Raw genomic sequence first — 16787 nt, forward strand, 5'->3', positions numbered from 1 at the left:
GAGGTTTCTCTTACAGGAACATTGCCTCTTCATCTGCAGATGAAGCAGTCATGCCTCCTCCTCCATCCCTGGTGAGTGATTTAAAACATGTTCAGGATCTGATCAAGAGAGTTGCAGACTCCTGGCAGATTCCCCTCAAGGAGGTTACAGAGCCTCATCATAAGATGCTTGATATATCCTTCACTCACCCTCATTGGCATGCATAGCTTTACCTGTAAATGAGGCTCTTTTAGAACCAGCAAAGATAATCTGGCACACTCCAGCTTCTATTCTGCCTATCTGCAAAGAACAGTCAAGAAGTATTGTGTCCCAGCAAAGGACTCAGATTTTATTTCCCATCCCTCACCTAACTCCTTGGTGGTGGACGCGGTGAATGAATGTGGTGGGCAGCACCACGCTAAATCCATGCCTCATGACAAAGACCATAAGCGCTTGGACCTACTAGGGAGAAAGTCTTACTCTTCAGCTTCCTTTCAATTTTAGAATTGCCAGTTATCAAGCTTTGATAGCAAAGTACAACCATGTCAATTCTACCAAGCTAACATCATTTGTCGATCATCTACTGGCAGAACACAGGGAACAATTCCAGGCAATTGTTGTGGATGGTGTACTACTTGCTGGGATAACCTTGCAAGGCACCCTCGATGTTGCTGATACTGCTTCCCATTCAATCACTACAGTGGTGGTGATGAGAAGAGCCTCCTGGCTCTAGCTGTCCGGTTTCCCAAAGGAGATTCAGAATACAGTTGAGGACCTTCCTTTTGATGGCTCTAATTTGTTTTCAGATAGTACAGACAAGTCTCTGCAACCACTGAGGGATTCTAGAGTGACTTTGCATTCTCTTGGCATTTATACTCCTACATACACTACAAAACTCAGCAAGTCTCAGATGGCCCTCAGGTCCTGCCCCGTCCAGTTCCTTCCCTCCTAGGGGATGTATGCGCCACACCAGAGAAGGCATAGGTTTCAGGGAAGGAAACCATCCACTTCTCAGCCTCTTGCCTCACACACCAAGCAACAATTTTGATGTGATTGAGGGTCTGAACCAGTGTTCCCTCTAATTTTTTACGTCCATGTGTGGAATTAATTTTATGTGCACCAATATGGAGGTGATTGGTGGTGGTGGGGTTTGGAGTGTGGGAGGGGGCTCAGGGCTGGGGCAGAGGGTTGCGGTGTGGGGTGGCACGGGCTCTGGGGTGGGGCTGGGGATGAGGGGTTTGAGGTGCAGGCTGCTCCAGGGCTGCAGCAGAGAGAGAGGACTACCCCAAACCCTCTTGCCGCAGCAGCTCGGGGCCAGGTGAGAGGCACCTCTCCCGGTCTGCGGCAGCTCCGATTGGGCTGGGCCAGGGGAGGGGCTCCTCTCCCCACCGGCGTGGCCCTTGATAGCCTGCTGCGCAGGTTACAAGGAACTTAGGTCTGAACTACCATAGTCATCCTCTACTAGCCTTCCTCCCTTCTGCGACTGCGTTCGCCACTTCAGGTGAGCCGGGAGTCTATCACTACGGACAAGTTGGGTCTTGGAAATAGTCTCCACAGTCTACTTTGCCTCACTTCCACCAATGAACCCTCCTCCCCATCCCTCTTCGGGGACCCTTCTGACGAGAGCATGCTTCGTCAAGAAATAGACACACTCTTATGCATGGGAGCTATAGAACCAGTTCCTATATAGCACGGAGGGAAGAGATTTTATTCAGGTACTTCCTGGTACCAAAAAAGAGTGGAGGTTGGAGACCCATCCTAGACCTGAGACTACTCAACACCTATTTGAAGGCCCAGAAGTTCAAAATGGTGATGCTCACAGTGATAATTCCATTAGAGGAAGTGATTGGTTCTCAGCCCTCTACTTTCAAGATTCGTATTTTCACATCACTATCCACCCATCCCACAAATGATTTCTCCATTTTATTGTTGTCCAGGACTACTATCAATACTGATTACTCCCCTTTGGCCTATCATCCGCCTAAGGGTCTTTTCGAAGGTCATGTTGTTGGTAGCTATGCAGGAAAGTATTCCCTTACCAGGACAATTGGCTGCTGAAAGAAGGAGCAAGATCCTCTTCCTATTTCACCAAGACATCAGACTCTGGAACTGGTGCATATGAAACCAGATCACTATCACAGCAGCCTATCTCCTGGACATTCAGAATGTGACTCAGCAGACACTTCTTCCAAGACGACAAGTGGGAAATAAACCCCAACATATTACATCACAGATTCTGTCAGTGTGGTACCCCCCAGATAGACTTGTTTGCCACGTCTGCTCAAGGAGCAGATTGAGTCACCAATCCATAGGGAATGCTTTTCACCTTCAGTGGTGGTCAACCCAACAGCAGGCACTCCTGCCAACTCTCCTAATAGCCTCAGTTATGCTCAAAATAAAGAGTGCCGGAGCCAGAGTAATTCTAATAGTTCCGACTTGGCCCAGGCAAACATGGTTTTCTTACCTGATACAGCTATCTGTTTGCCCTCCGATCACTCTCCGCATCACTCCCCATCTCCTCTTCTAAGAGTGCAGGAAGATTTTTTTCATCCCACTCTCACGGTGCTTGGTCTCAAAGCATGGTTGTTGATGGCTCATGCGATTAGAGACAGCCTGCTCAGAGGACATAAAAAGAGTGATATTACACAGCGGGAAACAATCTACTCACTACATGTATTCTGAAAAATGGATGCGGTTTGCCAGTTGGTGTGACCGCAGGCAGCTTTCACCAATGACTACATCATTTCTGGATATACTACACCCTAGCTCTGAAAACCTTGATGAGCTCCATAAGAGTCTTCCTGGCAGCCATCTTGGCTTTTCACCCCCCAATATAGGGCTATTCCGTCTTTACCCACCTGACCACAGCAAGATTCCTTGGAGGGATGGGAAACCTTTTATCCACTGGTCCAACTCCCTACCCCAGTATGGGACCTCAATCTGGTCCTGAAATGCCTCACAAGACTGACCTTTAAACCTCTGGCTACCTTCTCACTGCTCCATTTGCAATGAAGATGGCATCCCTGATGGTGCAGTGGGTTGGAGAAATAGAGGCCCTAATGGCATATCCCCCCTTCACAGTGTTTTAAGGACAAGGTCACACTGCAGCTCCACTTCGCATTCTTACCTAAGATCTCTTTTGAGTTCCATCTCTATCAGCCCATTCGTTTTCCTGTCTTCTACCCCAAACCACATCTGAATTCCCAGGACACACTGCTGCATACCTTGGAGAGCTCTGGCCTTTTGTCTAGACAGAACAAAGCCCTTCAGAAAGATAGACAAGTTATTTGTCTCGATAGCAGACAGATCAAAAGGATCAGCAGTCTCTAACCCGAGACTTTCCAAGTGGATATCAGACTGCAGTAACTCGTTACCAGTCTTGTAACATTCAACCACCTTTGCTTATACACTCATTCTACAAGGTCCATTGCCACTTCCATGGCCTTCCTCAAAAACCTATCTGTCACCAACATCTGTAGAGCCACTATTAGGGCATCCATCCATACATTCGCCAAACACTATGCAATAACTCATGACTCCATCCCCGATACTGCGTTCAGCTCAACTGTACTTTCCACCGTACTGGACTCAACGCCGAAGCCCCTTCTGCCTTAGAGCGCACTGCTCCATAGTCACCTAGAGCACCCATGGGGACACTACTTGAAGAAGAAGAAGAAGAAATGGATACTCCCCCTGTGCAGTAATTGTGGTTCTTCAAGATGCGTTTCCCTGATGGGTGCTCCACTACCTGCCCTCCATCCCCTCTGCTTCAGAGTTCTTGGCCATGGGGCTCCGCAATATAGAAGGAACTGAGGGCAGTTTTCCCACGCAGTCCTATGTAACAACTGCACTGCGCACGAGACTGACTAACACAGATGTGCAGGCCAAATGGACACAGCTATGAGAAATCTCCAGTCCAAAGCGCAGGGGACACTAGCAAACTTGGAGTGGAGCACACATAAGTTCAAAGAACCAGAGTTACTGCACAGGGTGAGTAACCATTTCTTCTTGGCACAACTGTAGTTCAGTTTCAGAAATTACAAGCTCTTTTACCTAGAGACAAGGTAGCAGTATTAACTTTGGGTCCCAAGATGGATTTGGCAATAGATTTACACACACACACACACACACACCACCCTCAAAGAACAGCATTTCGTACTGAAAAGGTGTTAAATTCTAATGACCCACAGTATTTAAAAAAATAGGTTAAACCTTTTAAATGGTTTAGAAACGTGGGTGTTTTATTCCCCCCCATGAAGTTTTATGTTCATAATATTTAGACGTAATGAAATGGTGTAGAGTGTAGCTACCATAAGCAGATCAAAGATGGACAAGTACCGATGAGATGTCACTGACTCCTAAGAAAAATGTATATATTACAGTTATCTAAATAGAGATTAACCTTTTCACTCTCAGTTAAATCTTGAAGTCCCTACTCAAGCAAAATTCACTGACTACAAGGAGAGTTTTGCCTGAAGGAGAATTGAATAAGGATTTAAGGACTTCACATGGTTTACTTACCTTAGATGGGAAATACTTTGATTAACTTAAAGAACCAGATTTATAACTGGTGTCAACTTCTATAGACCTAGTTTTTCTTCATGGATAGCCCTTTTTTCTAATTCTTGCTCTTCAAAAATATTTTGAGGCTTTATAGTCTGATTATCGTTTTCCTGAGCTCTGATTACTCTGTTTAAGAAATTGTGGCTTTTAATTAATTTTTGAAGCAATCATCTCCTCAGTTTGCAGTACACAGATTTCTTTATTTAGAGCATCCTCATTCATGGAGAGGAGAAAGTTCTTGCTCAGTGCTGAATATTTTTATTAAGTTGTGAGACACTGTTCTAGTGTCCTGAAAATCATTATCTGTAATAACAATCGAGCAGTAACCTTAAATAGGAGTAATGGCTAGAGCTCCTGCAGAAGATCAGTTGCACAGATATAACTTAAAATAAATAATCCAGTAGTGAAGTACAAGAACAATACAAAAGTCCAATTCTACTGATAGTTGTAAGAGGACTGTGTAAATATGTAAAGTGCCAACCTATGTTTAAATGACTAAATTAGTTCCTCTTAGTCAAATCCCGCAGTCCTTAGCATTTACATAGCTAATATCCCACTGAGGTGAATGGGATGTGTCACAGATCTTGTCAAATGCCCCGTCTTGACTGCTCACCAGATTGCTGTGAGGGTTCCAGCAACTGGATTCCATGTGCTTTAAGCCATCAGAGCCTGAACAGAGACCATGTGCTGCCTCTAGCTGGGGGTCCCAGGCACACTCTTGCTGTACAGACCCTTTGTCTAGCACCTCCTCCTGAGAACAGACCTTGTAGTCCAACTGCCCAGCCCTTGGGGGACCACTGCTTACCCTTTAAACTTTGCATAACTTTAACACACCCTCTCCCAGAACTGTAGCCATGTGGGTGTTTTGGGTTCAGAAGCTAACTTTTTTTAACAGCGCATGAGAGGTGCAACACATAACAAACATGCGGACAGAATTCGTGAAGAATTCTAAACCACCCTGCTCTTTACTTAACCTCATAAGAAATACACAGAGCTATATTAAAATAATACATCCTCCACACATTTCCCTGCAACATGTTTTCTTGTCACTCCAGAGAATTCTTTGGACTGGGGTCTGGATACTCTAGGGATGTCAAAGATCCTCCTTCTGCAGCTCATGGCTTGATTTCTGATTTATAGAGCCTCTCCCTCCGTAGGTCAGCTTGGTTTCTCTATTCTTGGTTGGTCACATAGCTAAACCCCCTTGCTCCCACTATGAAAGCATGCCAGACTTTTCCCCTGTCTCCAGCCCAAAACTTCCTAGATGGCTCTGTAAGTCCCTCAAGTTCATATGTCCCACCACCAGTCGCTGGTTCTTGTGTCCTGCTTCTGGTAATTTTACATTCTCCAAGCCCTTTACTCCTTACAGATGAGCTGGAGGAAGTAACTTGTCCCCACTCCAGCCAACCTCCTTAGTATACCTATTGACCAGTCAGAGCACAGTCATTAATGTTAACTACTCTACTCTCCACTATTTCTAGCCTGGGGCCATGGCTGTGCTATAGTGGCATAGCTATGGTTTGGTAGGCTACAGTGACAGAAGGTGTTCTTCCATCACTGTAGGAATTCCATTCCCAGAGAATGGTAGCTAGAGCAACAGAGGCATTCCTTCAACCTAGCTGCATCTACACCAAAGGTTAGGTTGGTATAACTATGGCGCTCAACAGTGTGGAGTTTTCACACCCCTGCATGCCATAGCTATGTTAACCTACGTTTTAAATTTAGACCAGGCCTGGGAGAGTTGTGATAGGTTCATCAGCAATGGCAGTTACACATTGACATAGAGACATTCTATGGTAGTGTTTTTCATAAGAACAACTTGACCATTGCAACCAGAATTCATAAGCTGTATAGACAGATTTCTCAAATCATCACAGGATGTCATCTGCATAAATGCCAAATTAGTACTACTAATCTGGTCCTTATCCTTTTAATTCAGGGTTTATTAATGGCTAAAGACTGATCAGTGTGGGGAATGAAATAGTCCTCAAATATTTATTTTGTAAATGGATTAATTGGTACCTTTCTCTGTAGCCATTTGTTATACATGACATGGAAACACTGTGTATGGCAGAGAAGACTCTGGTGGCAAAACTGGTAGCCAATGGAATCCAGAACAAGGAAGCAGAAGTTCGAATCTTCCATTGTTGCCAGTGTACATCTGTAGAGACTGTAACAGAACTTACTGAATTTGCCAAATCTATCCCTGGCTTCTCAAATCTTGATTTGAATGATCAGGTGACTCTGTTAAAATATGGAGTTTATGAAGCCATTTTTGCCATGCTAGCTTCTGTAATGAACAAAGATGGGATGCTGGTAGCCTATGGAAACGGCTTTATAACTCGAGAGTTCCTGAAAAGCCTAAGAAAGCCATTTTGTGATATTATGGAGCCGAAGTTTGATTTTGCAATGAAATTCAATGCACTGGAGCTGGATGATAGTGACATATCGCTTTTTGTAGCTGCTATCATTTGCTGTGGAGGTAAGAGATAAATATCTGTTCTTTGAAGTAATATTTATGATTTCACTCCCATCATTTAGTAATTTAAAAATGGAAAAGTATATTTTGTTGCAGTTTATGGAATTATGACAATTCAGTTCTTCCACTAAATGTTTGTCTCATGTTAAATTATGTTTGGTACAAGACACATACTCATTAAGGCCTTAATCCTGCAATGTATTGCACAGGAGTCTGCCCATTTACAACACGTCGTTGGATTAGTGCCTTGGAGCTTTCTAGTTTTAAAAGTGGGATGTGAAGAGTATCCATTCCTTGAGGAATAGGGTTGGGCATGAAGAAATATTTCTAAACTCTGAAACAGGCAGAGAAATACAACAATATGGGACTGATAGTGGAGTTAGATATTCCTGTTTCTTCTAATCTCATCCTTAGAGGCCAATAAAATTATGGCTTTGATGTTGCTGTCTAGTACATGTGAGTGGACTCCCCATTGAAATCAAAGGGTTCTGCGCAGCCATAGCATTCTGCCCAGGCATTTCATATTGCAGGATTGTGACCTTAATTTTAATGTTTTATTTCCAGAAAATAGCGTTCTTAAATTTGAGTTAAGATTATAAATACTTTCTATTAAAGTTGTGCTAGATCAGTGGTTCTCAACCAGGGGTACGCAGAGGTCTTCCAGGGGGTACATCAACTCATCTAGATATTTGCTTAGTTTTACAACAGGCTACATAAAAAGCACTAGTGAAGTCAATACAAACTAAAATTTTGTGCAGACAATTACTTGTTGATGCTGCTCTACATACAGTACACTGAAATGTAAGAACAATATTTAAAGTAATAGTGTGCTGTGACACTTTTTTGTATTTTTATGACTGATTTTGTAAGTAGTTTTTAAGTGAGGTGAAACTTGGGGTATGCAAGACACATCAGACTCCTGAAAGGGGTACAGTAGTCTAGAAAGGTTGAGAACCACTGTTCTAGATGATTCACAGACGACCTCAAACAAACCACTGCCCAACATTGTTTACACTCTAAATTTAATAACCTGGGGGGCATAAAAGAATGTAATTTAAAATAAACAGAATGGAAAAAATCAGAGTTAAGGTTTCACTTTAAAACTCTTCACAAACATTTGAAAATGCACAGTCAAGGTGCTCCAAACAATGAACTCTACCCTCCCATCTCTGGATCCTCATCCACCCATATTAACAGGACAGCCTTTCACCTGTTCTCCCAATATTCACAAAATGAGCCATAAATCGCACTGTACTGTCCCATACTTAACATACTGCACCAATTCCTTTACTACATATTAGCCACCTGCCCAACCTGCATCTTCCATCTTTTATTTAATGTGCAGACCAAAAACCTCTGCCCCAACATTTCAACTTCTTACTGTCATCAATGTACCACAGCTTATGACCTGATACCCTCTAAGTACAATCCACAAACATCCCCGCATCATTATTTACTATAAGACAAAAGGCCCAATATACCCTGTGAATATTATTTTTTACTGCACGCAAACTGTTAAAAAACATTAAGGTTGTAAACTCAAGTACTCAAAAGTTAGAAAATGCTGGAATTGTCCATGCCTGTGCAACTCTAATTCAACCCTCTTGTGCATATTAATATGATCCAGTTTTTAATACATGATCACATGGGCATTTTTTTTTCCACAGGACCCCTGCCTCATTCAGTGCACAAGATAGTGCTTTGGAGATGCAGCAGGGCTGTGTAGTGAAGGAGAACAGGAGCCTTGCTTTATTTGTTACAGAAGTTTGAAGGTGTGTAGTGAATGAGACAGAAGGTCAAGGAAGAGAGAGGATGGTATCATGGTTAGGGCAGTTGATTGTTAACCTGAAGAACTGGATTCTATTCCTGCCTTTGCCAAAGAGTTCTGATGTGATGCTTGGCAAGTCACTCAAACCAGTCTTTTCCCAGGTAGTCACTAATTGTGTGTGCGCCTCATGTTCTGGGTGCCTGACTTGAGACCTGGGGGTCTGATCTGCAGAAGAACTGAGCACTTACAGCTACAATTGAAGTAAAAGGAAGCTATGCTTTGAACATAATAAACACTCTATAATTCTAGCTACACTGAACAATCAGGCCCTAGGGGTCTTAAATTTGGGCACCCAAAATTAGTGGATACTTTTGACTGTAATCTCTGTGTGCCTCAGTCCTCAGCTGTAAAATGTGGATAATATCCCCATATCTCACAGGGGTGTTGCGAAAATAAATTCACTAATAATTGTGAGATACTCAGATACTATGGTGATGAGTGCTACAGAAAAGTTAATGAAGAAATTTAATAATTCTGTCTTCAGGGCAGGGTATGCATAGTAGGCAGCAAATAAGGCCTGGGGCCACACACCCAACAACAAGGAGAAAACAAAATATTAAATAGCTGTTCATTAAGTGAGCACCAGCCACCCAATGCACTGAATGAGGGAGTCCTGGGGGGAGGAGAGTGAGGGGAGGGAGATGTGATCATGTAAGTAAAGACGGTATCGTAATTAGGCTTGACAGATGCCTATTTTTATATATAATTTCAATGGATAATATTGATGTGTATTTTTATTTTATCACTTTCAATTTTCATAGTTGTGGGAGACTGCAGAGTCAGGCAATAATTATTTAATGACAGTAGACTTAGAGTCAAAGTTAAAGCTTTATAACAGTTACAACTAGGGCTGTCAAGCGATTAAAAATATTATTTGCGATTAATCATGCGATTAAACAATTTAATCACAATTAATCGCACTGTTAAACAATAATAAATAGCATTTAAATATTTTGGATGTTTTCTACATTTTCGAATATATTAATTTCAATTACAACACAGAATACAAAGTGTACAGTGCTCACTTTATATTTATTTTTTATTACAAATATTTGCATTCTAAAAAACAAAAGGAATAGTATATTTCAATTCACCTAATACAAGTACTGTAGTGCAATCTCTTTATAATGAAAGTTGAACTTACAAATGTAGAATTATGTACAAAAAATAACTGCATTCAAAAAATAAAACAATGTAAAACTTTAGAACCTACAAATCTATTCAGTCCTACTTCAGCCAATCGCTCAGACAAACAAGTTTGGTTACAATTTGCAGGAGATAATGCTGCCCGCATCTCGTTTACAATGTCACTTGAAAGTGAGAACAGGCGTTTGCATGGCACTATTGTAGCCGGCATTGCAAGATATTTACGTGCCAGATGCGTTAAAGATTCATATGTCCCTTCATGCTTCAACCAGCATTCCAGGGGACATGCGTCCATGCTGATGACCGGTTCTGCCCGACAACAATCCAAAGCAGAGCGGACCGACACGTGTTCATTTTTATCATCTGAGTCGGATTCCACCAGCAGAAGATTGATTTTCTTTTTTGGTGGTTTTGGGTTCTGTAGTTTCCACATCAGTGTTGCTCTTTTAAGACATCTGAAAGCATTCTCTACACCTCATCCCTCTCAGATTTTTAGGAGGCACTTCAGATTCTTAAACTTTGGGTCGAGTGCTCTATCTATCCTTAGAAATTTCACATTGGTACCTTCTTTGCGTTTGTCAAATCTGCTGTGAAAGTGTTCTTAAAACGAACATGTGCTGGGTCATCATCCGAGACTTCTATAACATGAAATATATGGCAGAATGAGGGTAAAACAGAACAGGAGACATACAATTCTCCCCCAAGGAGTTCAGTCTCAAATTTAATTAACGCATTATTTTTTAACGAGCATCATCAGCATGGAAACGTGTCCTCTGGAATGGTGGCCTAAGCATGAAGGGACATATGAATGTTTAGCATATCCGGCATGTAAATATCTTGCAACGCCGGCTACAAAAGTGCCATGCGAACGTCTATTCTCACTTTCTGGTGACATTGTAAATAAGAAGCAGTCAGCAGTATCTCCCGTGAATGTAAACAAACTTGTTTGTCTTAGTAATTGACTGAACAAGAAGTAGAACTGAGTGGCCTTGTAGGCTCTAAAATTTTACATTGTTTTATTTTTGAGTGCAGTTTTGTAACAAAAAAAAAATCTACATTTGTAAGTTACACTTTCACAATGAAGAGATTGCACTACAGTATTTGTATGAAGTGAATTGAAAAATACTATTTATTTTGTTTACAAATATTTGCACTGTAAAAATGATCAAAAATAATATAAAGTGAGCACTGTACACTTTGTATTCTGTGTTGTAATAGAAATCAATATATTTGAAAATGTAGAAAATCATCCAAAAATATGTAATAAATTTCAATTGGTATTCTATTGTTTAACAGTGCGATTAATTGCGATTAATTTTTTAAATCGCAGTTAATTTTTTGAGTTAATTGCGTGAGTTAACTGCTATTAATCGACAGCCCTAGTTAAAACACAAATTGTCAACATCTCATGTCAAAATATACAAAATAAATATCCTTAAATCAAACTCTTAAGCTCTTGGGCAGCATTTTTCTTGCTCTGCCTGCCTGAAAATTTGGATTATTATCAATGGAAACATTTTTTGTTTCGTGTGTGTATGGTGAAATCCAAATTTCCTGATAAAAGTCTGATCTTTCCAAGACTAATCATAATGCTTACGCCCATCCCTGACTCCTTGTCCCATTCCTGTCCTCTCCTAGCCAGTCTATCTTCACTCCTGAGGCGTATCCTTGCCCAGCAAATGATAGTCTTGCCCTTCTGGACTCACTGTCCCAGTCACCTTCAGCATCCATACTCAGTCCCCGTTCCTCCCCCTCCCCCCCCGCCCCACTTCTACCAGCTCTTCATCTAATCAGTCTCTTTCCCCCACCACAGCCTCCAGCTGATGCTCCTAGTTCAAATTTCCCCACCCAGGCTCCGTGTCCAATTTCATTGTCACCTTCCCTCTCCGAGGCGCCTTGTCCAAGTCTGTTTGCCCAGACAGTCCCAGTTGTCCCTATGTACCAAGGCTCCTCATCAGATCCATCTCCCCTTCTCCAACATCCTAACACAAAGGCCTCCCTTTCATTTGCCAAATTTGAAATCCCTGTTCCAAAGAACAGGTGTGCTATATCTTTCCAAAGAAAAGATTTTTTTTTTTAAACATGGACAACATATGTTTTTCCCAGCCTCATACTTGGAAACAGCTGAAGTTCCAGCCTGAGGCACACACCTGGCATGGAAAATTTCAGCCCACATATTTGTCAAAGTTATGAGCAACTGAAAACATGTTCTGATAATGGGAAGTCTCTCAATCTTAATAATAAGTGGTGTTGCCAGCCTCCTCTATGACTGATTGCACTATGGTAATACCTATCAAGTACCAATCCAGATTGGTGACTCAATGTGTTTGGCACTGTAGTAACACAGTAAAATATCTTTCCTGTTCCAAAGAGCTTATTAAAAACACACAAATGCTTAATCTTATTCATCCTTCTGATTTGGGTGGGAGACGCCACAACCTTCATATAGAGAACATAAAATCAGATATCCAGGCTAGACATGTCCACTGTACTACAGCAGAAGGTTTTTGAGTCGCATGGAGAATTCTCTCTTCAGCCCATCTTGAAATAACATTGGCAAAAGTCATGAGGATCTATTTATTTATTTAATAAAGTTAGTCTATACCAGTACTCCTGAGAGAGTATTCCATAGCTATTCAGTTGTTTCAAAAGTTCACTAATGACAAGATTTTACTTTGTCCCTGATCCAAAATCATTGGTGTTGATTGAAATAATCTCATTGTCTTCAGTGGACGTCTGGAGCAGGCCTTACGTGCAGATAAAATGTGAAGAATGGTAAAATTATATGACGTGTATTCTTTTGTTTGTTTTGAGAACAGATCGTCCTGGTCTTGTAAATGTAGAATACATTGAAAAGATGCAGGAGGGCATTGTGCATGTACTAAAACTTCACTTGCAAAACAACCATCCTGATGACATCTTCCTCTTCCCAAAACTCCTCCAGAAAATGGCTGACCTCCGACAGCTTGTCACAGAGCATGCTCAACTTGTTCAGATAATCAAAAAGACTGAATCTGATGCACTCTTGCATCCTTTATTACAAGAAATCTACAGCGATATGTATTAAGGGTTTTTTGTAATTTTTTCCACAGTATTTAAAGCCAAGAGCAATATTAATAATAGATGGGAGAAAAATTACTTTGTGCAGTTATCTGCTGTGCTGAATTCCAGAACATGAAAAATCTAAATTGTAGATAACTGGAATGTCACACTTCTTTTGTCGTGGGTTCTTTAAGTACTTTAGAGAAATTACGTAGTGCTCATGAGAAGCTTTGGTTAATCTGAAATTTGAGGGTTAGCGAGAATGTATATGTACTGAACAAGTAGATGTTTAACAAATCTGAATCTGTTGACTAACAAATAGACCTTGATCGATCAAAATTATATTCTGTATTGGGCTAGTCATTGAGCATTAATTTACCAAATAGTGCATGTATCTCGAACAAATTTTGCACTATCTTCTATAAATTATGTACTCTTGGTTTAAATACTCTCATGTTCATTATTGAGAACCAACTAGCACTTTCAATTTTTTCTCAAACAAGAGTCAGGCTAGATGTATCAAGTGGCTGGGTATAACTATACGTGCACAGGTATATTTATTTGAAAGATATTTACTTTGTTGCTGTCTGAATTATGAGAGGAATAGTACTACTTAAGTAACTTTAGGATTAGCCTTTTAAAAAGAGTCTTTAAAAAAAAGTTAATTAAAGGATTACCATGGTGTAACTCACATAATCACTTCCTTGCCACTGCAGGAGCCTTGGGCACTGGTGCACCTTGGTCCCTTCTGTTCTCTGCCTATGGCACATAATAGTGTAGTCTCCCATGGGATGTAATACCCAATGACCAAAATTAGACCAACCAAAGTATCAGTGTGTGGGTCCTGGGTGGTGCTGGTGTTCTGATATACAGGAGGTCAGACTAGTTGATCTAGTGGTCCTTTCTGGCCGTAAACTGTAAGACTCTATAAAATATGTCAAAGATATTTTAGCAAGATGCTTGTTAGTGAATTGTACTTTACGATGGGGGAATACTTTTTCAAAAGTGTTCTAATGAAACTAGGCAAAAGTCCCTTTTGGGTGGAGATGTAGTATATTGTGTGCATCTTGGAGAAGTCTTAATTGCTGAAGATGAAATTTTTATTTTAAAATGCCATTTTGAATTAGCAGGACTTGGGGAGTCACCCAGAAGTCTGATTCTTGCCCCAAGGAAGCTGAATGCCAGATTGTCAGAATACAATAGCTTCAGGTGGTGGTCTACTCTGAAAAGTGATTGTATAAACATGGCACCTTTATTCTTAACAGATCTGCACCCAATATGTATTCAAAGTCATACATACTGTATTTACTGTTCTGATAAAAATATTATTTTACATTCTCTGCTTATATTACCCCCTCAGAGCCAATCCAGCTGCGTGAACTGCCTTCTGTTCCTCCTCATACATTGTCAATAGAACTATTAACTAAATTCCAAACGCACTATATTCTGCCCTCCTTTTATTCTACCACACTGGAGGCACAGGTACAGAAAGCAGAATTTGTAGACACTGATTGCACAGTTGTAAAGGAAGAGTGCACAGATTGGAGAAAATCGTTTCATGTAATTGAGGGCAGAATCTGAGCCACCGTGTACTTCTTACTGGTGAAATAAAGCCAAAATAACACAGCTTGACTGGCAGTTAGAACAATCATGTTACAGTAAACTGAGCACATTTAATCTGAAAATCATTGAAACATAATAGACATGGAACTCCATCATGCCACTTTTCAGAGACTACTGTATAAAGAATGAAAACAACTGCTAGCTGTGAGTTTCTTTGGGAGTAACATTTAATATATTAAAGACAGTCTCCTTCTGCTCTCTTATCTTTCTTTTCCTTTTTACCCTGAGAGTTTATTGATCTTTTTTATGGGGTGTTAAAACAATGATCTTGACAGCCAATTTTGACAATACTTTCATAGTAATACTTTCTGTGGCTGAAAAAGGGTCAGTTTTCATGCCTGCTTTATTGCAGCATGGTTTCAAGGCCTCAGAATCATAAACCTTCACTAACAGAATCAACTTGGGAGTAAGGCTTGATAAATCCCAGAACACAGAAGAGTGATCTCTGTTTTCATCATAGAACTTTTCTGCTAGAGACTTGTTGGTACAGTTAGGCTTTTGGTCATTTGAGCCTTACATATTGTAAGATGATTAGAGTGATTTTTTTCAGCTTACACATTGCAAGTGTTAAAATCAAAGTATCTATACTTCCATCAGTGTGTTTAGAATCTATTCCAGTTATGTAACTTCTCAGGCACACACAGCTCAAACTGGTGCATGTGTCTGGGGGAGGGAAAAAGTAAAGAATGCATATATGCAAAATGATGACATACATGCTACCTGTCCCATCCACCATTTTTTCTTTTTTTTCACAACCAGCGGCAGTGAAAAGTATGGATATAGGACACCTACCTTATCTATTGAATTAGAGAATAGATTTTCAAGTTTTATCAGAAAATAGTGGATTGAGAAATTATCTGCTTTTTGTATTATTGTAGTACGCTGTGACTTCAGAAAAATGAGAGGATTTCAGCAATGGTACTTTCTGCTACTAAAAATGTTTCCTATTGCCAACTGCAAACATTTAAAAATCATGAATCAGATGCCAAAAAATGATGAGGTTGGCTTAAAAACTATAAGATATATCACTAATATCTTGGATTTGGGGGGGGGAGTGTTTTAGGGGCTTTTAGGTCACATTTTCAAACTTTACTCCCAAGATTGAGGGCTAGAAACTTAAATGAAGGCAGAGATTCTCACATAAACACTGTTTTTCAGAAGATGGGGCTTTAAATAAAATATCAAATATTGCAAGACTCGTAATGAAATCATAAGAGTTGCCAACATTTGACTTCTCAAGTTAAATATGGACCTAAATGCTCTGGATCTTTTAAAATCCTTCAACTTCCTATTGTTATCTGTCCTTCTGGAAATTTATTTCAGACTTGTTCGGGGTTCATTGCATTTCCAGTACACTGTCCCTGTTTGTTTCCAACTTTCATATAAGTCCAAATTCTGGACCTTCGCACAGGCCTAAAATAAACAAACCTTGCTCAGGTAAATGTCCATGGGAGTCAGGAAGGGCAGCATTCTTACCCTATTGAGCAGCACCCATTACACCCACTTTTCTCCATGCAGGTGATTAGACTGGTGGAGCCACATAACCATTGTCACACTGGCTATACCCTTGCCCATCCCCCACCATTCCTACCACCAGCCACTATTCTGCACTGCTTTGGAGGAAGCCAGTGTGGAGTGTATTACAGTGAATGATGAATTTTTGGTTTTGCCATTTGGGATAAAATGTGATGTTTTGTTGCCTGGATGGTTGAGCAAGGACAGCACTTTCTAGAGAGAGAGACTTCAATGCAATGCTAGAATTGCCTCAGCAGGTAGATGATATGCATATGGAGTTACTACTGTTTATAAAGCTTAGATGAAAGTATTTGTTCCTCATAACTCAAACCCTCAGAATGCTTATCCTGTAAGGGGGTGTGATGCAGGCAGCTGACTCAGTTTTAGGTGTATGCCTTGTGTTTGACTAATAGTAGTCCCCATAATTAAGTCTTTGACCATCAGCCAATCCCTGCTCTGTTGGGAGCCCTAACAGTTAATTCCTTGCTGCCTGATAGTTAAGGAGACTTTTTTGTTTTGTCCACTCTCACCTCATCTGCTGAATGAAACCATCTCATTTTCCTTCAGTCTTTCATAAACCCTGGTCTTCCTGGTGCCTCTTTGTCTGATACT

At 40.7% G+C, this 16787-nt stretch overlaps 1 protein-coding gene across 1 annotated transcript in view; it reads left to right on the top strand.

Annotated features, from left to right (window-relative positions):
* The window catches only part of PPARA (peroxisome proliferator activated receptor alpha), a 36927-nt gene extending 20627 nt beyond the window's left edge, over positions 1-16300 (top strand). The window contains 2 exon segments of the mRNA XM_024218903.3: positions 6577-7024; positions 12815-16300. Coding sequence (XP_024074671.2) covers positions 6577-7024; positions 12815-13062 — 696 coding nt within the window. The 3' untranslated portion in view covers positions 13063-16300.
* Positions 16301-16787: the final 487 nt, after the last annotated feature.

The sequence above is a fragment of the Terrapene carolina genome, unplaced genomic scaffold, assembly GCF_002925995.2.
Source record: "Terrapene carolina triunguis isolate 2854851 unplaced genomic scaffold, T_m_triunguis-2.0 Scaffold112, whole genome shotgun sequence".
Classification (NCBI taxonomy): Eukaryota; Metazoa; Chordata; order Testudines; family Emydidae; genus Terrapene; species Terrapene triunguis.